Source organism: Triturus cristatus, chromosome 8 (assembly GCF_964204655.1).
Source record: "Triturus cristatus chromosome 8, aTriCri1.1, whole genome shotgun sequence".
Taxonomy (NCBI): Eukaryota; Metazoa; Chordata; class Amphibia; order Caudata; family Salamandridae; genus Triturus; species Triturus cristatus.
In genome coordinates, this window is record NC_140591.1 from 1,623,608,392 (window position 1) to 1,623,631,883 (window position 23,492).

At 51.5% G+C, this 23,492-nt stretch overlaps 1 protein-coding gene across 3 annotated transcripts in view; it reads right to left on the reverse strand.

Annotated features, from left to right (window-relative positions):
- The window catches only part of TPP1 (tripeptidyl peptidase 1), a 152,532-nt gene that overhangs the window by 16,034 nt on the left and 113,006 nt on the right, over positions 1-23,492 (reverse strand). For 2 of the 3 annotated variants that reach the window (XM_085623561.1, XM_085623560.1), the window contains 2 exons: positions 22,268-22,426; positions 4,497-4,634 (listed from right to left, as the gene is read on the reverse strand). In XM_085623561.1, the coding sequence (XP_085479687.1) occupies positions 4,497-4,634; positions 22,268-22,426 (297 nt within the window). Of the gene's footprint in view, positions 1-4,496; positions 4,635-18,911; positions 19,344-21,184; positions 22,427-23,492 lie in introns of those variants that run through there. The other variant, XR_014967990.1, reaches the window with a different exon arrangement.

The following is a 23,492-nucleotide window of genomic DNA, read 5'->3' on the forward strand; positions in this document are numbered from 1 at the left end:
CCTCACCCACCTCCACCTAGTCCTCGCCCACCTACACCTGCAGTCCTCGTCCACCTCCACCTATAGTCCACCTCCACCTCTAGTCCTCGTCCACCTCCACCTCTAGTCCCCATCCACCTCTAGTCCTCGTCCACCTCCACCTCTAGTCCTCGCCCACCTCCACCTATAGTCCTCGCCCACCTCCACCTATAGTCCTCGCCCACCTCCACCTATAGTCCTCGCCCACCTCCACCTATAGTCCTCGCCCACCTCCCCCTATATAGTCCTCATCCACCCACCTCCACCTATAGTCCTCATCCACCCACTTCCACCTATAGTCCTCATCCACCCCCTTCCACCTATAGTCCTCATCCACCCACCTCCATCTATAGTTCTTGTCCACCTCCACCTATAGTCCTCATCCACCTCCACCTCTAGCCCTCGCCCACCTCCACCTATAGCCCTCGCCCACCTCCACCTATAGTCCACATCCACCTATAGTCCTCATCCACCTCCACCTATAGCCCTCGCCCACCTCCACCTATAGTCCCCACCTCCACCTATAGTCCTCATCCACCTCCACCTATAGCCCTCGCCCACCTCCACCTATAGTCCTCGTCCACCTCCACCTATAGTCCTCGTCCACCTATAGTCCTCGTCCACCTCCACCTATAGTCCTCATCCACCTATAGTCCTCGTCCACCTATAGTCCTCGTCCACCTATAGTCCTCGTCCACCTATAGTCCTCGTCCACGTCCACCTATAGTCCTCGTCCACCTATAGTCCTCGTCCACCTATAGTCCTCGTCCACCTCCACCTATAGTCCTCGCCCACCTCCACCTATAGTCCTCGCCCACCTCCACCTATAGTCCTCGCCCACCTCCACCTATAGTCCTTATCCACCCACCTCCACCTATAGTCCTCATCCACCTACACCTATAGTCCTCATCCACCCACTTCCACCTATAGTCCTTGTCCACCTCCACCTATAGTCCTCGTCCACCTCTAGCCCTCCCCCACCTCCACCTATAGCCCTCGCCCACCTCCACCTATAGCCCTCGCCCACCTCCACCTATAGTACTCATCCACCCACCTCCACCTATAGTCCTTGTCCACCTATAGTCCTCGTCCACGTCCACCTATAGTCCTTGTCCACCTCCACCTATAGTCCCCACCTATACCTATAGCCCTCATCCACCCACTTCCACCTATAGTCCTCATCCACCTCCACCTATAGTCCTCATCCACCCACCTCCACCTATAGTCCCCACCTCCACCTCCACTCCTCGCCCACCTCCACTTATAGTCCTCATCCACCTCTAGTCCTCATCCACCTCCACCTATAGTCCTCATTCAACTATAGTCCTCGTCCACCTCTAGTCCTCATCTGCCTATATCTACCTCCACCTATAGCCCTCATCTGCCTGCATCCACCTCCACCTATATTCCTCGTCCACCTCCACCTATAGTCCTTGTCCACCTACCTCCACCTATAGTCCTCGTCCACCTCCACACCGCCCTCCACCTATAGTCCTCATTCACTCACCTTCACCTATAGTCCTCATCCACCCACCTCCACCTATAGTCCTCATCCACCCACCTCCACCTATAGTCCTCATCCACCCACCTCCACCTAGTCCTAGTCCACTTCCACCTATAGTCCTCGTCTGCCTCCACCTATAGTCCTCGTCTGCCTCCACCTATAGTCCTCATCCACCCACCTCCACCTATAGTCCTCGTCCACCTCTAGTCCACATCCACCTCCACCTATAGTCCTCATCCACCCACCTCCACCTATAGTCCTCATCCACCTCCATCTATAGTCCTTGTCTACCTCCACCTATAGTCCTCATCCACCACTAGTCCTCATCCACCCACCTCCACCTTTAGTCCTCATCCACCCACTTCAACCTATAGTCCTTATCCACCTATAGTCCTCATCCACCCACCTCCAACTATAGTCCTTGTCCACCTATAGTCCTCGTCCACCCCCACCTATAGTCCTTGTACACCTCCACCTATAGTCACCACCTCCACCTGTAGTCCTAGTCCACCCCCACCTATAGTCCTTGTCCACCTCTAGTCCCCGCCTCCACCTATAGCCCTCGCCCACCTCCACCTATAGCCCTCGCCCACCTCCAGTCCTCGTCCACCTCCAGTCATCGTCCACCTCCACCTACAGTCCTCACCCACCTCCACCTAGTCCTCGCCCACCTACACCTGCAGTCCTCGTCCACCTCCACCTATAGTCCACCTCCACCTCTAGTCCTCGTCCACCTCCACCTCTAGTCCCCATCCACCTCTAGTCCTCGTCCACCTCCACCTCTAGTCCTCGCCCACCTCCACCTATAGTCCTCGCCCACCTCCACCTATAGTCCTCGCCCACCTCCCCCTATAGTCCTCATCCACCCACCTCCACCTATAGTCCTCATCCACCCACTTCCACCTATAGTCCTCATCCACCCCCTTCCACCTATAGTCCTCATCCACCCACCTCCACCTATAGTTCTTGTCCACCTCCACCTATAGTCCTCATCCACCTCCACCTCTAGCCCTCGCCCACCTCCACCTATAGCCCTCGCCCACCTCCACCTATAGTCCACATCCACCTATAGTCCTTGTCCACCTCCACCTATAGTCCCCACCTCCACCTATAGTCCTCATCCACCTCCACCTATAGCCCTCGCCCACCTCCACCTATAGCCCTCGCCCACCTCCACCTATAGTCCTCGCCCACCTCCACCTATAGTCCTCGCCCACCTCCACCTATAGTCCTCATCCACCCCCCTCCACCTATAGTCCTCATCCACCTACACCTATAGCCCTCATCCACCCACTTCCACCTATAGCCCTCATCCACCCACTTCCACCTATAGTCCTCGTCCACCTCCACCTATAGTCCTCGTCCACCTCCACCTACAGTCCTCGTCCACCTCAAGTCCTCGTCCACCTCCACCTATAGTCCTCGTCCACCTCCACCTACAGTCCTCGTCCACCTACAGTCCTCGTCCACCTCCACCTACAGTCCTCGTCCACCTACAGTCCTCGTCCACCTCCACCTACAGTCCTCGTCCACCTCCACCTACAGTCCTCGTCCACCTACAGTCCTCCTCAACCTCCACCTACAGTCCTCGTCCACCTACACCTATAGTCCTCGCCCACCTACACCTGCAGTCCTCGTCCACCTCCACCTATAGTCCACCTCCACCTATAGTCCTCCTCCACCTATAGTCCTCCTCCACCTCTACCGGTAGTCCCCATCCACCTCTAGTCCTCGCACACCTCCACTTCTAGTCCTCGCCCACCTCCACCTCTAGTCCCCATCCACCTCTAGTCCTCGCCCACCCCTCCACCTATAGTCCTCGTCCGCCTCCACCTATAGTCCACGCCCACCTCCACCTATAGCCCTCGTCCACCTCCACCTATAGCCCTCGTCCACCTCCACCTCTAGTCCTCGCCCACCCCTCCACCTATAGTCCTCGTCCGCCTCCACCTATAGTCCACGCCCACCTCCACCTATAGCCCTCGTCCACCTCCACCTATAGCCCTCGTCCACCTCCACCTATAGCCCTCGTCCACCTCCACCTATAGTCCTCGTCCACCTATAGTCCTCGTCCACCTATAGTCCTCGTCCACCTATAGTCCTCGTCCACCTATAGTCCTCGTCCACCTCTCCACCTATAGTCCTCGTCCACCTCTCCACCTATAGTCCTCGTCCACCTCTCCACCTATAGTCCTCATCCACCTAATGTCCTCGTCCACCTATAGTCCTCGTCCACCTCTCCACCTATAGTCCTCGTCCACCTCTCCACCTATAGTCCTCGTCCACCTATAGTCCTCGTCCACCTATAGTCCTCGTCCACCTATAGTCCTCGTCCACCTATAGTCCTCGTCCACCTATAGTCCTCGTCCATCTCTCCACCTATAGTCCTCGTCCACCTCTCCACCTATAGTCCTCGTCCACCTATAGTCCTCGTCCACCCATAGTCCTCGTCCACCCATAGTCCTCGCCCACCTCCACCTATAGTCCTCATCCGTCCTCATCCACCTATAGTCCTTGTCCACCTCCACCTATAGTCCCCACCTCCACCTATAGTCCTCATCCACCTCCACCTATAGCCCTCGCCCACCTCCACCTATAGTCCCCACCTCCACCTATAGTCCTCATCCACCTCCACCTATAGCCCTCGCCCACCTCCACCTATAGTCCTCGTCCACCTCCACCTATAGTCCTCGTCCACCTATAGTCCTCGTCCACCTCCACCTATAGTCCTCATCCACCTATAGTCCTCATCCACCTATAGTCCTCGTCCACCTATAGTCCTCGTCCACCTATAGTCCTCGTCCACCTCCACCTATAGTCCTCGTCCACCTCCACCTATAGTCCTCGTCCACCTCCACCTATAGTCCTCGTCCACCTTGTTACATCTCGACCTGCATCCATTTCCACCATTGTCCACCTCTGCCTGCATCCACCTTGCTGCCCGGTACTCACACATCCCAACAGCATGACTTACATCGAAGAGGGCACCGCTGCTGCCATTGGCCTGCAGTTTGTAGAGTGCCGGGTTCAGGAAGCCCAGCGGTGCCAGCCCTTTTTGCAGCCGGTGATCATTAACCAGCGCCAGGACGCCTCCGAAGACAGGGCAGGAGGCCTGAGAGAAAGCAAAAGAGGACAGAGTGAGAGGTGAAAGCACAAGAACGAAATGCAAAATCACACAGTGAGAGACAACAGGAGCTGCTGTTCACAATGCTTTCCTCGTTTCAGAACTATATTCGCAGCTCGAGCGGCGCAGGTTATCACAACGGATGGCCTCACGCAGGCTTAGGGTTAAAGCAACTGGGTTTCCAATACAGCGGATTCAATGGAGCAAGCTTTTGACTCGGTGCGGTGGGACTATCTCTGGCACGTGCTCGATCGGAAAGGATTGGGAACTGCCCATATCAATGGAGTTAGACTGTTCTACTCAAGCCTGAGGGGTGAGGACCTGACACTACGTCTCGGCAAAAATTGTCCGACAGCGTGGCACATGCCAAGCATGCCGGCTGTCTCCCCTAATGTTCGTCATGGCTATAGAGCCGCTTGCATGTCGACTTAAGAAGTCTCTTCATGGATGGGGTATACGGGTTGGTAATACTGATCATGTCATCTCCCTGTGCGCTGACGATACCACGATCTACTGGCGTCAGCCGGACATCTCTGGGCCCATACTGGTTAACATTATGCACAAATTTTGAGAATTCTCCAGACTATGGATTAATCATGCAATGTCCGCCCTCTTCACGTTGGGCCATCTGATTGGCCTCTCTGCTAACCATTTTCCAGGTGCAGGGCTACCATGGAAGATAGATAATGTTAAATATTTCGGAAAACAGGTCGTACACGGCGAGTATCGATCCTATGACTTGAATCTGGGCCGAGTACTGCAGAACATACAACCTTCGACTGCTTTTTGGAATACCCTGAGGCCATCACTAATGGGGAAGATCGCGTTTAAAAGGGTGCTTTTGCCAAGATGTCTCTACACGTTACAAGGTGAGATGTATGAAATTCCACAAACGGTATTTTGGGAACTTGGCAAGCCGATTATGGAGCTTCTAAGGACAGGCAAGAGGTGTAGAGTGGGCCTCAGTACCCTACAACAACCATGGCATGGGGCGGACTGGAAGTCTCCGTTCTGGGTTTATCTTATCTGGCAGCACAAATGCAGCACGCTATTCATTGGTTAAACAGGAAGCCTAACTGGGAACTTTCTCGGTTGGATGGCATGGATGATGGACCCAGGATTAGGGAACTGTTGATGAGGGGGTCGGTGGATCCCTCCTGAATTTCTTCATATAATCCAGTTGAAGGGCGGTCTCTGGGAGTGAGCAGTGCAACAAATAATTTGGCGGGCACCTTCCGCTCCTGATTTAGAATGACCTTTTTTGTGACTGGGTGTCTCGGGCTTTGGATGTTTTGATCCCTGTGGTTTTGACGAAATGCCGCCCTAGAGTACCTAGTCCATGGTACGACAGTTACTTGGTACTGTTGAAAAAAGCCTGTAAACAGGCAGAAAGGGAGTGGCGAAAATCTTATGAAGCTAGGAAAAAATCTCTGTATTTGGCTAATGTTAAAATATATCACAGAGCTGTGTGTAGAGCATGTGCTGCCTACTACTCACAGGAATTCAGATCTAGCCTCAACCCGCCCAAATTAATCTTCAAGATCTTAAAGGACTTGACAGCTAAAAGAGTCACTGTGGCGGAAATTTGTTCAGTGGCCCACTGTGAAGATTTGGCCTCTTTTTTTCTTGAAAAGGTGCAAGCTATCTACCGTGCCTTTCCTACAACAGAGTTAGTAGCCGAACCTGTTGGCCCGACACCGGCTATAGGTGAGACTCTGGCATTATTCCCTAACCTGTCGATGGAGACACTTCTGAAACTGGTCCACAGGATAAAATCTGGTTCTCCAATGGATCCTATGAAGCCAGCTCAGTTTAGAGACTCTGCTGCCATTTGTCTTCCTCCAGTGTGTCATCTTATAAATCTTTCTCTCGCCTCAGGTGTTGTTCCAATTAAATGGAAACAAGCTGTTGTAACACCTATCCTGAAAAAGTCCACGTTGGACCCTCTAAAACGAGAGTTATCGTCCGATTTCACTCCTCCCTTGGGTCGCGAAAGTTGTTGAATCCCATGTGAACGGGGTGCTGACTGAACATCTTGCTAAGGCCAGCATTCTGGATTCTTCCCAGAATGGGTTCCGTGCTGGTCACAGCACGGAGACAGCTTTGCTTTTTATGACGGAACATCTCCGCTCAGTCCTCGATTCTGGTCAAACTGCGGCACTGATATTACTTGATCTCAGTGCCGCGTTTGATACGGTTTCGCATGGGATCCTTCTTCAACGGCTAGGGGAGGTGGGTGTCACGGGCATCGCCCTCGATTGGTTTCGCTCCTTTCTTGCTGAGCGGTCGTTTAAGGTTTCGATCCCTCCGTTTGAGTCCAAGGCCTATCCACTGGAGCTGGGTGTCCCTCAGGGTTCGTCGTTGAGTCCCACATTATTTAACCTTTATGTAAGGCCGCTAGCTGCTGTCGTCAAACAATGGGGAATTACCATGGTCTCCTATGCTGACGACACGCAGCTGGCGGTTGCACTGAGTGGAGATGCCGAGCTTGATGCCCCCAGATTCCGGGATGGTCTTCTGTCGGTTGCTAGCTGGATGAATGCCAACTGTCTCCAGTTAAATGCTAAAAAAACGGAGGTCATGATTGTTGGTAAGCAGACGGACTTTTGGGGTGACATGTGGTGGCCTCCTGAACTGGGAGTCACTCCTATTCCAGTTTCAGAGGTAAAAAACGTGGGGGTGTGGCTTGATCCAGCCCTAGGTTTTAGTATTCACACGAAAAAAATGGCGGCTACTTGCTTCGGCATCTTACGAGGGTTGAAACCCATCTTGCGGTTCTTTGATGCCTCCACTAGGCAGCTGGTTATACAGGCTTCCATTCTATCCCGGCTTGATTATGCCAGTTCGCTCCTGTTGGGGGCCAACCAGGCTGAAATTGCCCGGATGCAACGGATTCAGAACGCCGCAGCCAGAGCCCTGGTAGGTTTACCGAGGTTCTGTTCTGCGCAAAGTACCATCTGTTCTCTGCACTGGCTGCCTATAGCACAGAGGATTTCTTTTAAGACCCTGTGTCTTTCTTTCAAGATCCTGAAGTGGGCTTCTCCCCAGATTCTTGCTAACATTTTGGTGCCTTATGTGCCCTCACGCTCTTTAAGATCCTCAGGGCAAAACCTGGTGGTGGTCCCACGGTTTAGGCTCTGTAGGGCCGGAAGCCGGTCTTTCCGGGTCTTGGCTGCTAAGCTATGGAACTCTCTCCCGTCTGACATTCGTGAAATAGATTTTTTTACAAAAAAGGAAGGTGCACCAGAGAAAAGTCCAAACTGGAGTAAGTCCTTATAATTCCTTTTAATTTTCATATGTTTTTCCATAGAATAAAAGATCAGCCAACGCGTTTCGTTCTTTGAGATAAGAACTTCTTCAGGGCAGTATCTGTACGTAGTAGGGAAAAAATGAAAACGGTCATCCAAAGGTCTGTAATTCATATATCGCCGTGTACTCAGAAATAGGAGAGTTTCTTAATATAGGTTCAGATAAATAATTTCTGAGGGATTCCAAAGTACTAAAGTAGGGAGGTGCTGTGCAATACAAATCACTTCACGGCGAAAGATACTGATGAGTATTCGAGTACACGTCTGCCGATCGGACTACGATATCGGTCCCATGCTTCCTCACATTTGAATTGGTGTGCGGATCTGCACATTTTATACTCTCGAATGCTTATTATGGGATTTTGAGAATATGGACTCATCAGTATCTTTCGCCGTGAAGTGATTTGTATTGCACAGCACCTCCCTACTTTAGTACTTTGGAATCCCTCAGAAATTATTTATCTGAACCTATATGGATGACCGTTTTCATTTTTTCCCTACTACGTACAGATACTGCCCTGAAGAAGTTCTTATCTCAAAGAACGAAACGCGTTGGCTGATCTTTTATTCTATGGAAAAACATATGAAAATTAAAAGGAATTATAAGGACTTACTCCAGTTTGGACTTTTCTCTGGTGCACCTTCCTTTTTTGTAAAAAAGTTCTTTCTCATCTGATTTTCAGTGGAGTCCCTCTGCGGCGGACTTTGGAAGAGTTATGCACAGGATATTTACTATTGTACATTTGGGTTTGAGGTGCTGAACCAGTGGTCAGCCGTGGTGGTTTCTTTTGGTTAAGTACATTCGTGAAATAGATGAACTCTTGAAGTTCAGGAGAGCTATTAAAACGCATCTGTTTCCCCTCGCAGCCTAGCTTTCTGACTGCGCGATCTTGTCCTATACAGTGCTTTTGTCCTCCTACAGTGTTGTGGTGTTGGGATCTTTTTAAGCGCCAGGACGCCCCTTGGCTGGGGCATCTGTGCGCTATAGAAGTGAATGTAACATAACATAACATAACATAAAAGGATAGTTCACCCCTTTGCACTAATGGCCAGCTTGAGGGCAATAGATAGATGGCAGGCGAGTGGGTGCTTTATGCTCTCGGAGGGGCACTTTATCAAATTACAGTACGCCATTGAGACGTTCGGACCGGGGAATAGGCAACTCCTCCAATATGCCAACATTTTAGCCACGGCTCATCAGCTATGGCCGTAATTCCCTGAGGCCCCTACTCCCACACAAACTCTGGTCACCCTACTGTCAATGGCAGGTGTGCGCAAACTCATAACACATTAGGCCCCTCAGAAACACCAGCCAGCCCACCATCTCCAACTGTTTACCGATCACGGCCGAAGACACCGCCTCGACCATGAAAAGCATCCACTCCCCTGCCCCCCTCACATCTACCACAGAGCCGCGGCCACCATCGCACCCGAACTACAACGCACCATAAACACCAACTTCAAAACAGACACCTTCCCAGATGACTGGAAGCGTGCATATGTCAGACCTCTGCTCAAGAAGCCCACAGCTGTCCCCACCGACCTCAAGAACTATTGGCCTATCTCGCTCCTCCCCTTCGCAACCAAAGTTGCAGAGAAAACAGTCAACAGGAAACGGACACGATTCATTGACAAGAACGCCGTCCTCGACCCATCCCAATCCGGATTCTGAAGCAACCACAGCATAGAGACCGCCCTACTCGCTGCCACAGACGACATCCGCACCCTCCTGGACCAAGGCCACTCCAAAGCCCTCATCCTACTCGACCTATCAGCGGCCTTCAACACCGTCTCCCACTGCACACTAGTCGCCAGACTACACAACGCAGGCATACAAGGACAACCCTGGATTGGATCCGATCATTCCTCACTGGAAGAAGCCAAAGGATCAGACTCCCACCCTTCCTCTCCGACCCCACGAAAATCACCTGCGGAGTCCCACAGGGTTCATCACTGAGCACCACCCTCTTCAACATCTACATGGCCCCCCTCGCAGCCATCGCCCGACAACACAGCCTCAACATCGTATCCTACGCCGACGACACCAAGCTCACCCTCTCCCTCACCAAGGACACCACCACTGCCAAACTCAACTTCCAGAAAGGAATGCAAGACGCCACATTCTGGATGACCAACAGCTGCCTGAAGCTCAACGCCGAAAAGACAGAAGTTCTCGTCCTCGGTACCACCCCTTCTGCATGGGACAGCACCTGGGGGCCGACTGCCCTCGGACGCCCACCTACCCCCACAGACCATGCCAAGAACCTCGGCATCGTACTCGACTCTTCACTCACCATGAACCGACAAGTCAACGCCGTCACCTCCAGCTGCTTCAGCATCCTCCCCAAGACCTTCAAGTGGATCCCCCCCTGAGTCAAGGAAGACAGTCACCCACGCACTCATCACCAGCAGACTGAACTATGGAAACGCACTTTGCGCCGGCATCAACAAGTCCCTACTGTGACGGTCATCGGCTGTAGCAGGCATGGGCATGGCCGCACACACCCCCGCAAGCCCTCAGGCAGCTGTGGGAAACGAGGTAGGCAGTCCGAGACCCGAAGGGACTACAACTCCCAGGAGGCAACGGGGCAGGACTTACGTAACCTCAGCTCACGAGGGGGAACGGCCTACCCTATATAAGCACCGCCTCAGTGAGGAGACGGTGCTTGACAATCATTCATGGAAGCCGCCGGCGAGGGAACACTTCCAGTCCCCCTCGCGTATTCTAAATCCTGAAATCCCGTCAAGCTGGAAACTCGCGGACGCTTGCCTTCCCGCTTGGAGTTTCCGTCCCTTTAAACCTGCCGGGCGCCATCGCGCGCCATCCCTGACCCAGAGGAACCCGAGACCACAGATTGGAGCTCCGAGGGCGGACGCTTTCCTTCAAGCCTCGGAGTAAGTCTTCTGCCTTAAGAGCGGACGCTTTCCTACCCGCCGGACGCCGTGGTGCGCCGTTCCTGACTCCGCGGATCCCGTGACTATACGGAGGAGCTCCGAGCGCGGACGCTTTCCTTCCCGCCTTGGAGTGAGTATGGTGCCTTGAGGGCGGACGCTTTCCTACCCGCCTCAAGGTCGAAGATACGAGACCACGCCGTGACAGGTAACAAGTATCTCGTCACCCTGAAATATTACACATTATTCTCGCAGGGAATCATTTCCGAACCGCTGTCTGTGAGATTAACAGGCAGGCGGATTACGTACAGAATACTATTGTTTATGACTTGTATCCTAAGCAAGGGGGTGAACACAGTACCAAGGAAGGTACATCTACTCCTACCTAAACCTGTGAGTACCGGAAGGGTTAAGCGTGGGGGGGGGTGGTCGTATAGTGCATACCGCTAACACTGATAGATGAACTAACCTCTGTCATTTGTCAATTGTGCAGGACGTTGTTAGGAGGTGCCCATACTGCTGCATTCCCCTGCTCGAGAGCAAGACCCTCAGCACTACCACCTTAGTGCTTCACTTCCCTGTTCTCGTGGGTGCTCTTTCCCAGAGTTGTGTCCATTACGCTGTGGGGAAGTGTGCCCTGGAGAATAGGGGGGCCTTTCTGCTTGAAGTCGTCCCCGCTGGCTGCTGAGTAAGGTTAGTGGCTTGTTCTTCTCTATCTTGTGCCACTGACATCCCCGACAGATTGTCAAGCCCAAGTTAGACGACTAGCCTGGACGATGGACACCAATGTGATTTTATCTTCCCTACTGGATAGCCTCACAGACCTCCCGATTTGAAAATCAGGACTTAAGAAGGGAAATGGGTACCCTACGCAGAGAGGTGGCGGGATTGTCCCGAAAGGGTACAGGTGCGGGCTCATATATCAGAGAAGCCACTTTACCACCTCCGGGACACACGGCATCTCCCCCTGATACTGCCAACCCCCTAGTAGGTGGGTTCTTTCCCGTCCCTCCAGTCCCTGCCATGGCTTCTGATTCCGCCCCTACGGTTCATGTCATTCAAAACACAGGTATCCCTCTGGCACCACCCGAGCGTTTCTACGGAGACCCGAAGAAATTCGAGACATTTCTAAATCAATGCAGACTCCATTTCTTATGCAAGCCCGTAGTCTTCCAGACCGATGCAGCAAAAACCGCGTTCATGATGTCTTATATGGGGGGGGGAACGCTGCCAGTTGGACCATACCTCTGATGGAGAGAAATGACCCCATGCTGCATGCCTTTCCTGACTTTTGTACCGCCATGAGGAAATTGTTTGACCGAAAGTCGCACATGCTTATTCTGGACCGAGAACTACTAACCATTCGTCAAGGATCTCAAGACCTGCTGACCTACATAACCACCTTTAACCGGTTAGTGGTAGAAACCGACTGGCCCCAGGAGAAAAGAACATCATTGTTTTACCAAGGGTTGAGAGGGGAGTTGAAAGACGTTCTCTCTCAAGTGGTGCAGTTGCCGCAAACCTGTGAGGAACTGATAGATCTTACAGTGCAACTAGACCATCGCCTGTTGGACAGAAAGGGAGACAAGGGCAGAGGAGAAGCTAGAGGATGGTTCCCCAAACCTAAACAAACCATAGACGAACACCCCAAGACAATGGATGGAACAGAGCCCATGCAACTCGGGGGTATCCGAGGTCCCCTCACCAGTGAAGAAAAAGAAAAACGTCGTAAAATGAAGCTGTGCCTATATTGCGGGAAAGGAGGGCATTTCATTAGGGAATGCAGAGCCAGAGCCCAACTCCCAGAACGTGGGGTCACCACACGGACACAAGCTGTGGTGGGAACCCAAGAAGCGGCGGAAAACTGAGTAGCCCGAACCAGAAAGAGATCGATGGGTCGGGCGGTCAACATACACAGGTCTCTAATGTCATTGCCAACACGCTACAACCGGCGGTGGCTCATTTATGTATAGGAGTGGAGTTGTGGGTGACTCAAAACAAACCCCTGGACACAGCAGCACTGTTGGATTCGGGTGCTATCGGGAATTATATGGACCTGGGTTATGCATCCACCATCGGTGTTCAGAGTGAAAAGAAGACAAAACCTGAGTATGTGAACGCGGTGGATGGATCCGCCTTAACCTCAGGACCCGTCACCTCACATACACTTCCGTTATTAATGAGAGTCAACACCGAGCACTATGAGTATATACAATTCGATCTCATCGATGCACCACAATTTAGACTCATCCTTGGCATGCCGTGGCTTACGCTCCATGATCCGGTTATTAGCTGGGCAACACGTACAGTGACTTTGACCTCCCAGTATTGCCAACAGACGTGCTATCAACAGACAACACCTTCCATAAAGCCCATGGGCACGCAAGCCAGTCTCTTGGCGGTGGCATGTGCACAAGAAAACCGCAGCAGTAACAGCATCTTACCTGAAGAGTACGAAGAGTACAGATCTCTATTCGATAAACAAAAAGCCACGCGGCTTCCTCCGCATCGTGAGTACGATTGCTGTATCGAATTAACACCTGGAGCCAACATCCCCTGCAGTAGGGTTTACGCTTTGACGGAAACCGAGACCTTGTACCTAAAGAATTATATTGAAGAAAACCTGGCTTCCGGATTTATCGCTCTACTCCTCGTCACCGGCGTCGTCCCCTCTTTTCTTCATACCGAAGAAAGATTGTGACGAGCTCCGACCCTGAATTGACTATCGAGCGATAAACAGCATCACCGTAAAAAATAGGTATCCCCTACCATTGATACCCGTTCTGCTGGACCAACTTAAAGGAGCCCGTTACTTCACGAAATTAGACCTCAGAGGAGCATATCATCTGGTACGAGTCAAAAGCGGGGATGAGTGGAAGACCGCATTCCGGACTAAATTCGGACTTTTTGAGTACCGAGTGATGCCCTTTGGGCTATGCAACGCCCCGGCGGCATTCCAATACTTCATGGATGAGGTACTAAGGGGGTTGCTTGACACTACCTGCGTAGTGTATATAGAGGACATCCTCATCTATTCTTCCTGTCCCCGAGAACATGTCAAGCACGTCAAAGAGGTCCTAAGTAGACTCCAACAACATAATCTATATTCAAAACTGGAGAAGTGTCTCTTCAATGTCCAGGAGGTAGCATTTTTGGGATACATAATCACCGCTCAGGGATTTCAGATGGAAACCGGAAAGATCGAGGCCATCACTCATTGGAAAACCCCGCAACATGTGAAATCCATCCAGAGTTTCTTAGGTTTCGCAAACTATTATAGGAGGTTTATCAAGGACTTTTCAAAGATAATACATCCCATCTCCTCTCTATTAAGAAAAGGCGTTCCGTTTGTGTGGGGAGAAGAAGCCGAAAGTGCCTTCCAGTTGTTAAAATCCAAATTTACACGAGCTCCCATCCTTCGACACCCGGACACCCACCTCCCTTTTATAGTGGAAACAGATGCCTCACAGTACGCCTTGGGAGGAGTACTGTCACAAAGACATCCAACAACAGGACAAATACACCCCGTGGCATACTTCTCCAAGAAACTTACACCCAGTGAAATAAATTACTCAGTAACTGATAAAGAACTGCTGGCCATAAAAAGGGCATGCGAAGAATGGAGACACTATCTTATGGGAGCCCAACATACCGTTGAAATTTACACGGATCATAGCAATCTCCTATTTCTAAAAACTGCTAAGGCCCTTACAACGCGCCAATTACGATGGACCCTTTTCTTCGCAGAATACGACTACGTAATCAAGTACCGCCCGGGACCCCCGAATGCTAAAGCTGATGCACTCTCCCGAAGTCTGACCGCAGAAGAGGAACCACCGACAGACAGTCCGTTTATTCTTGAAGAAACGGTGTTTCATGACAAATCCATAGCTCTCATAACCTCACGAGACTTCGTGGCAGAAGTCAAGACCGCCACAGAAGGGATGGACGTGCAAACCTGGCTAGATGAGGACCCTGACCATAGAACCTTGGAGAATGGGTTGGCATACCATTTCCAAGCATTGTACGTGCCCCTCCCTGACCTGCAAGCCCAAGTCCTGAGATGGGCCCACGATTCTTTCTTAGGAGGGCACTTGGGGATTCACAAAACGACGGCCTGCGTCGAACGTTCGTTCTGGTGGCCATCAGTGAAAGAAGACGTCCGGAACTACGTGACAAGTTGTAGTGTATGTGCACAAGGGAAAGCTAAACACTCCAAACCCACAGGACTACTCAGGCCAATACCTATCCCTCCTAGACCTTGGCATACAGTGTCCATGGATTTTATAGTAGAGATGCCCCCCTATCAGGAATACACAACAATCCTGGTAATAGTGGATCACTTAACGAAAATGGGTCACTTTATACCAGTGAAAGGGCTTCCCTCATCCACAGAACTAGCCCAGCTAGTCTTACAACACGTAGTGAGAGCCCACGGAATACCCAGTGTTTTTATTACGGACCGGGGAACACAGTTCACCTCCCACTTCTGGAAGGCCTTATGCAAGGCAATGGGGATCGACGCTCGCCTATCATCCAGCTACCACCCACAAACGGATGGAAAAACCGAAAGGCTGAACCAGACGTTGGAGCAGTACCTACAATGCTTTGCCATCCAGAACACCACGGATTGGGTCACGTTGTTGTGGATGGCAGAGTTCGTCTATAATAACGCGGACCATGCTACCTTGGGATGCTCCCCCTTCTTTTGTCTAAACGGACACCATCCTAACATGCTCCCTTTTGAGTGGCCTGTAGAAACTAAACTTCCAAGCATACAGAAGCATCATGCTCATCTTAGGGCGGTCCTATTGGATGCAAAACAACACCTGCTGACAGCCCAGGCAGCACAAAAAAGGTACGCTGATGAGAAAAGAACCAAAGAACCCGATTATCAGGTGGGAGACAAAGTATGGCTAGCCACAAAACATTTACACCTCAAGGGGGCGGGAAAATTGAAACCCAGGTACATCGGTCCCTACAGTATCGAGAGAATTATCAACCCCGTCACCATGAAGCTGACCTTACCCCCAGCATGGCGCATACACCCCGTATTCCACGTATCCCTGCTCCAACCATGCCCAGCGTACATGAGATTACCTGATCGGCCCCTTCCCATAGATGTAGAAGGTCAGGAGGAATATGGGGTCCAGCAACTGTTAGATTCTAGACTGGTCAGGGGAAGGGTTCAGTACTTAGATGAATGGAAAGGGTATGGAGTGGAAGATAGAACCTGGGAACCATTGCAAAATCTCCACTGCCCCGAACTCTTGGACCTCTTTCATAGGAACAATCCGGGGAAGCCCGGCCAACCGCCGAGACGACGGTCCTTACGGGGGGGCTCTGTGACGGTCATCGGCTGTAGCAGGCATGGGCCTGGCCGCACACACCCCCGCAAGCCCTCAGGCAGCTGTGGGAAACGAGGTAGGCAGTCCGAGACCCGAAGGGACTACAACTCCCAGGAGGCAACGGGGCAGGACTTACGTAACCTCAGCTTACGAGGGGGAACGGCCTACCCTATATAAGCACCGCCTCAGTGAGGAGACGGTGCTTGACAATCATTCATGGAAGCCGACGGCGAGGGAACACTTCCAGTCCCTCTCGCGTATTCTAAATCCTGAAATCCCGTCAAGCTGGAAACTCGCGGACGCTTGCCTTCCCGCTTGGAGTTTCCGTCCCTTTAAACCTGCCGGGCGCCATCGCGCGCCATCCCTGACCCAGAGGAACCCGAGACCACAGATTGGAGCTCCGAGGACGGACGCTTTCCTTCCCGCCTCGGAGTAAGTCTTCTGCCTTAAGAGCGGACGCTTTCCTACCCGCCGGACGCCGTGGTGCGCCGTTCCTGACTCCGCGGATCCCGTGACTATACTGAGGAGCTCCGAGCGCGGACGCTTTCCTTCCCGCCTTGGAGTGAGTATGGTGCCTTGAGGGCGGACGCTTTCCTACCCGCCTCAAGGTCGAAGATACGAGACCACGCCGTGACAGGTAACAAGTATCTCGTCACCCTGAAATATTACACATTATTCTCGCAGGGAATCATTTCCGAACCGCTGTCTGTGAGATTAACAGGCAGGCGGATTACGTACAGAATACTATTGTTTATGACTTGTATCCTAAGCAAGGGGGTGAACACAGTACCAAGGAAGGTACATCTACTCCTACCTAAACCTGTGAGTACCGGAAGGGTTAAGCGTGGGGGGGGGGGGGTCGTATAGTGCATACCGCTAACACTGATAGATGAACTAACCTCTGTCATTTGTCAATTGTGCAGGACGTTGTTAGGAGGTGCCCATACTGCTGCATTCCCCTGCTCGAGAGCAAGACCCTCAGCACTACCACCTTAGTGCTTCACTTCCCTGTTCTCGTGGGTGCTCTTTCCCAGAGTTGTGTCCATTACGCTGTGGGGAAGTGTGCCCTGGAGAATAGGGGGGCCTTTCTGCTTGAAGTCGTCCCCGCTGGCTGCTGAGTAAGGTTAGTGGCTTGTTCTTCTCTATCTTGTGCCACTGACATCCCCGACACCTACTCTGCAAACTCCAGACAATACAGAACACCGCCGCCAGACTCGTCCTCAGCATCCCCCAACACAAACACATCAGTCAACACCTACGAAGTCTCCACTGGCTCCCAGTGGAGAAAAGAGTCACTTTCAAAATCCTCAGTCACGCCTACAAATGCCTACACAACAACTGACCCAAATACCTCAATGACAGAATCAACTTCCACGTACCCAAAAGAAACCTCCGATCTTCCAACTTCGCACTGGCCAAAACCCCACGCATTCACAGAGCCAGAGCAGGCAGAAGATCCTTCTCTCACATTGCAGCCCAACACCTGGAACGAGCTACCGGCAGACATGAGACGCACCCCCTCACTGAACACCTTCAGGAAGACCCTCAAGACCTGGCTCTACGGCTAAACAGATCTGCGGACCCCAGCCACCCTCAGAGCCTTGAGACCCTCACGGGTGAGTAGCGCGCTTACAATTCCCTGATTGATTGATTGATTGATTGATAGATAACACAAATGTACCGACACTCTGTACAGATAGACAACTGATGCCGCTCCGGGTGGATGAGACTTGGCAGGCTCTTAGCGAGGAGCCTATTGTCCCTCCCGACTGGTCAAAAGTTAATGAGGGTGTCTGTGAGGACTGTCTGCGCTTGGTTTAAACAAATACAGTATAATATAATACATATGGCTCATCTCTCCCCCAAGAGACTACATGCCATCTACCCCAATAGGGACCACAGATGTCCCCGGTGTGGAGCAATGGCTGCAGATTTCCTACATATGGTATAGCACTGCCCCATCATTACATCATAATGGTTGGAGGTGTTGCCACAACTCTGCCGTGCATCAGGGTGGGAAGTATCTCATACGGTCAATCAGTGTTTATTGGGGCTTCTACCCCACACCCCTAGATTGAAGCGGAGTAGATGATTCACAATGCTAGGCCTCATCGTGGCTAACAGGCGCATACCCATCAGTTGGTTGTTGGTGAAATCCACCCCCCCCCCCTATAAGGGAGACCTGGGAGAGGGATTAGTTAAGAGTGGGCGGCAGCAGAGGAGGCGCATACAAAAAGAACACAAAGTGATGCTAGGGTGGCCGATATTCTGCTATCCTGGGATGCCAGGGCCCAGGTGCTATCGCAGCCAGAGGGCGAAGATCAATCCATTACAGACACCCGGAACGTACTAGTTAGGGAGACACCATTGCTGAAACAGTGTGTCGAGACGTGAGTGGCGGCCCGACATACTCATCACATGTTGTACAATAGTGGGTTAGCAGAAGCGACACTAATAGTAAATCCTAAATGCCGATGGTCTTACTGGAAGCTTGGGGGAGGGTGGGATAGCACTTTTTATAATTTATATTTGTTGTCATATAGACTATGTTTTTACGAGGACTTTGATTGCTAATACCAAATATATTTGAGTCTGACTATTACCAGGCCGGATGTCCCGGTCGCTTGGACAACCGTAGTTTATTGCTATATTGTATGTATTTGAACTTTTTTTTTCTCTTAAATCTCCTACGGTATAATGGCATAATTTCTTAATCATTTTTTTTTTAGCAGTTTCAAGGTGGGGGCAGATGTGTTCGCCATCTGTTTGGCAATGCTTGACTGGTAAACTGTAAGCTGTAATATACTGTCCTATATATATTTTTAAAACAGCTGATTAAAGGAAGCATTTAAATTTTAGGCGCTGGAAAGTTTACTCCAAACCTTAGTATAAATCACCAAAAGATGCATTCAGCTAAAGTGCCAAGAGCCACTGCAATGCCTATCCTTGACTCAAGTGCGAGTATGCCCCCAGATACAATAGTATTGCGTGCTGAAGGTCAATAACGTGCAAAGAAAAGGCAATCCAGTGGAAAGGAACCGCAGCAAAAAGGGATCCTACCGGTGACCGAACAAAACCCTACTGTCTGGCTTGCAGTGACCACTGGCGCCTTGCCCCGCGTAGCCTGTTCACCGTCCTGGTAGTAAGCACTGGCTCCTAGCTTCACGCAGCCTGTTCACCCTCCTGGTAGTAAGCACCGACTCCTTGCTTCACGCAGCCTGTTCACCCTCCTGGTAGTAAGCACCGGCTCCTTGCTTCACGCAGCCTGTTCACCCTCCTGGTAGTAAGCACCGGCTCCTTGCTTCACGCAGCCTGTTCACCCTCCTGGTAGTAAGCACCGGCTCCTTGCTTCGCGCAGCCTGTTCGCCCTCCTGGTAGTAAACACCGGCTCCTTGCCCTGCGCAGCCTGTTCACCCTCCTGGTAGTAAGCACCGGCTCCTTGCTTCACGCAGCCTGTTCACCCTCCTGGTAGTAAGCACTGGATCATTGGCCCATGCAGCCTGTTCACCCTCCTAGTAGTAAGCACCGGCTCCTTGCTGCGCGCAGCCTGTTCGCCCTACTGGTAGTCAGCACTGGCACCTTGCCCTCTGCAGCCTGTTCACCCTCCTGGTGGTAAGCACCGGCTCCTAGCCCCTCTTAGCCTGTTCGCCCTCTTGGTGGTAAGCACCGGCTCCTAGCCCCTCGCAGCCTGTTCACCCTCCTAGTAGTAAGCACCGTCTCCTAGCTTCACGCAGCCTGTTCGCCCTCCTGGTAGTCAGCATTGGCACCTTGCTTCGCGCAGCCTGTTCACCCTCCTGGTAGTCAGCACTGGATCATTGGCCCATGCAGCCTGTTCACCCTCCTAGTAGTAAGCACCGGCTCCTTGCTTCACGCAGCCTGTTCGCCCTCCTGGTGGTAAGCACCGGCTCCTAGCCCCTCGCAGCCTGTTCGCCCTCCTGGTGGTAAGCACCGGCTCCTAGTCCCTCGCAGCCTGTTCGCCCTCCTGGTGGTAAGCACCGGCTCCTAGCCCCTTGCTTCACGCAGCCTGTTCGCCCTCCTGGTGGTAAGCACCTGCTCCTTGCCCCTCGCAGCCTGTTCACCCTCCTGGTGGTAAGCACCGGCTCCTAGCCCCTCGCAGCCTGTTCGCCCTCCTGGTGGTAAGCACCGGCTCCTTGCTTCACGCAGCCTGTTCGCCCTCCTGGTGGTAAGCACCGGCTCCTTGACCCGTGCAGACTGTTCATCCTCCTGGTAGTCAGCACTGACATCTTGCTTCACGCAGCCTGTTCGCCCTCCTGGTAGTAAGCCCCGGCTCCTTGGCCTGCTCAGCCTGTTCGCCCTCCTGGTAGTAAGCACCTGCTCCTTGCTTCGTGCAGCCTGTTCGCCCTCCTGGTAGTAAACACCGGCTCCTTGCCCTGCGCAGCCTATTCGCCCTCCTGGTAGTAAGCACCGGCTCCTTGCCCTGCGCAGCCTGTTCACCCTCCTGGTAGTCAGCACCGGCTCCTTGCCCTGCGCAGCCTGTTCACCCTCCTGGTAGTCAGCACGGGATCATTGGCCCATGCAGCCTGTTCACCCTCCTATTAGTAAGCACCGGCTCCTTGCTTCGCGCAGCCTGTTCGCCCTCCTGGTAGTAAGCACCGGCTCCTTGCTTCGCGCAGCCTGTTCGCCCTCCTGGTAGTCAGCACTGGCACCTTGCTTGGCGCAGCCTGCTCACCCTCCTATTAGTAAGCACCGGCTCCTTGCTTCGCGCAGCCTGTTTGCCCTCCTGGTAGTAAGCACCGGCTCCTTGCTTCGCGCAGCCTGTTCGCCCTCCTGGTAGTAAGCACCGACTCCTTGCTTCGCGCAGCCTGTTCGCCCTCCTGGTAGTAAGCACCGGCTCCTTGCTTCGCGCAGCCTGTTCGCCCTCCTGGTAGTAAGCACCGGCTCCTTGCTTCACTCAGCCTGTTCGCCCTCCTGGTAGTAAGCACCGGCTCCTTGCTTCGCGCAGCCTGTTCGCCCTCCTGGTAGTAAGCACCGACTCCTTGCTTCGCGCAGCCTGTTCGCCCTCCTGGTAGTAAGCACCGGCTCCTTGCTTCGTGCAGCCTGTTTGCCCTCCTGGTAGTAAGCACCGACTCCTTGCTTCGCGCAGCCTGTTCGCCCTCCTGGTAGTAAGCACCGACTCCTTGCTTCGCGCAGCCTGTTCGCCCTCCTGGTAGTAAACACCGACTCCTTGCTTCGCGCAGCCTGTTCGCCCTCCTGGTAGTAAGCACCGGCTCCTTGCTTCGTGCAGCCTGTTTGCCCTCCTGGTAGTAAGCACTGGCTCCTAGCTTCACGCAGCCTGTTTGCCCTCCTGGTAGTCAGCACCGGCTCCTTGCTTCGTGCAGCCTGTTCGCCCTCCTGGTAGTCAGCACCGGCTCCTAGCTTCAAGCAGCCTGTTCGCCCACCTGTTACTAGGCACCGGTACAGTAGCACTCCCCGACTCCTACTTCTCCTCAGCATGTCTATTGCCACTAATGCTCACAAGCTCCTACTTTCGCTCTGCATGTCTATTAATAATCAATGGTCCCTATTATTAATCAATGGTTTCTATTAATCAATGGTTCCTATTAATAATCAAAGGTTCCTATTAATAATCAATGGTTCCTATTAATAATCAATGGTTCCTATTAATAATCAATGGTTCCTATTAATAATCAAAGGTTCCTATTAATAATCAAAGGTTCCTATTATTAATCAAAGGTTCCTATTATTAATCAATGGTTCGGACTGATAATAAATGGTTCTGGTTGATAATGATTACTATTAATAATCAATGATTACCATTAATAATCAGTGGTTCCTATTATTAATCATTGGTTCCTATTAATAATCAATGGCTCCTATTAATAATCAATGGCTCCTATTAATAAATCAGTGGTTTCTATTAATAATCAACGGCTCTTATTAATAATCAATGTTTTCTAATAATAATCAGTGGTTCCTATTAATAATCATTGGTTCCTATTAACAATCAATGGATCCTATTAACAATCAATGGATCCTATTAACAATCAATGGATCCTATTAACAATCAATGGATCCTATTAACAATCAATGGTTCCAGTATACCAGTCCTTACCGAGGTCCCCGACACCCAAGGTATGGGGATGCGGTTGCTCACAATCCAGTAGTTGTCAGACAGGGCAGCGATATCGGGGTACGCCCGGCCGCTAGCATTGTAGTAGCTCTGTGGTGGCGGCTTTGGTATATTCTTCAGGTAGTTCTTCACAGCAGAAACCTGGGGAGGGACAAGAACAGCTATAAACACACAATCCCTGCCTTCCAGTCTAAAACACCGGCCTTCCTAGGTATTTCTTTCAAGCATTTCTCCCCAACCCCAAAATAAATCCTGTGGTTGGTCGGGAATTTGCAGTCAGCTCGTGGCACAAATTTACATTAAATTTGCAACCTCAGAGTGACATTTTCTCCAGATCCACCGGTGCCTGAAGATGAATGTGTGATGATGCTTGCTTTCTTAATCCCAGTCAAAGAATGAAGATTACCGTAAGCGTAGTCCTGCCTGTGACTCGATGTCATGAGGACTCCGCATTTCCACTGATAGACTTGCACAGACCGCATCGGTGCATTCTTGATTTGCTTTTAGAAAACCTATCGGATGATCACAGTTGTTAACAAGGTCTTGTAAAAGAAAGCCAAAGGCTGGAAAAGGTGCGTCTTCGGATCATGGACTCACAGCAACCTTAGCATTGTCACCAAGCGAAGGCTATCAGGGTCCGCTGAAGACCACCTATAGGAGGGAGTTTTTTGCACGTGCTGTCAGAATTATCATTAAAGTATGAACTTTACTGCTGCCTCGGTGGCATCTTTCCAACAATAGCGAAGAATAAGGTGGTGAACTGCTTGAGCCACAAGCTGTAAGGAGGGTCTTGAATATGAAGCCAAGAAAAGGAGTGATAAAATCAAGAATCCAATAACTAATATAGAAGGATGTGTTCTGGTAATTTTTTTGGGATCTCAGGGAATAGACTACCGAATGTAGAGTTTAATTTAGACAAAATAATGTTATAGAAGGAGCTAATGAAACTAAGTGCACTGTTTGTGTAGCATGAACAACCTGGCAAGTTGATTTCTTATTCACAAGACCAAACACCAAGAGCTGTTATCTCACCTCACATTCATTTTATGCAAAGAAAAGAAATAGAAAGGGAGTGTGGAAGAACTAATTATGGGTGTGGCACATTCTAAGACCCCTTGAGGGGTCGAGAATAGATTTTATAATTACATTAACCATTATAAAGTTCTTAAGTCCCCATTGAACAACAAAGGTTCTGGTCAAACCACAT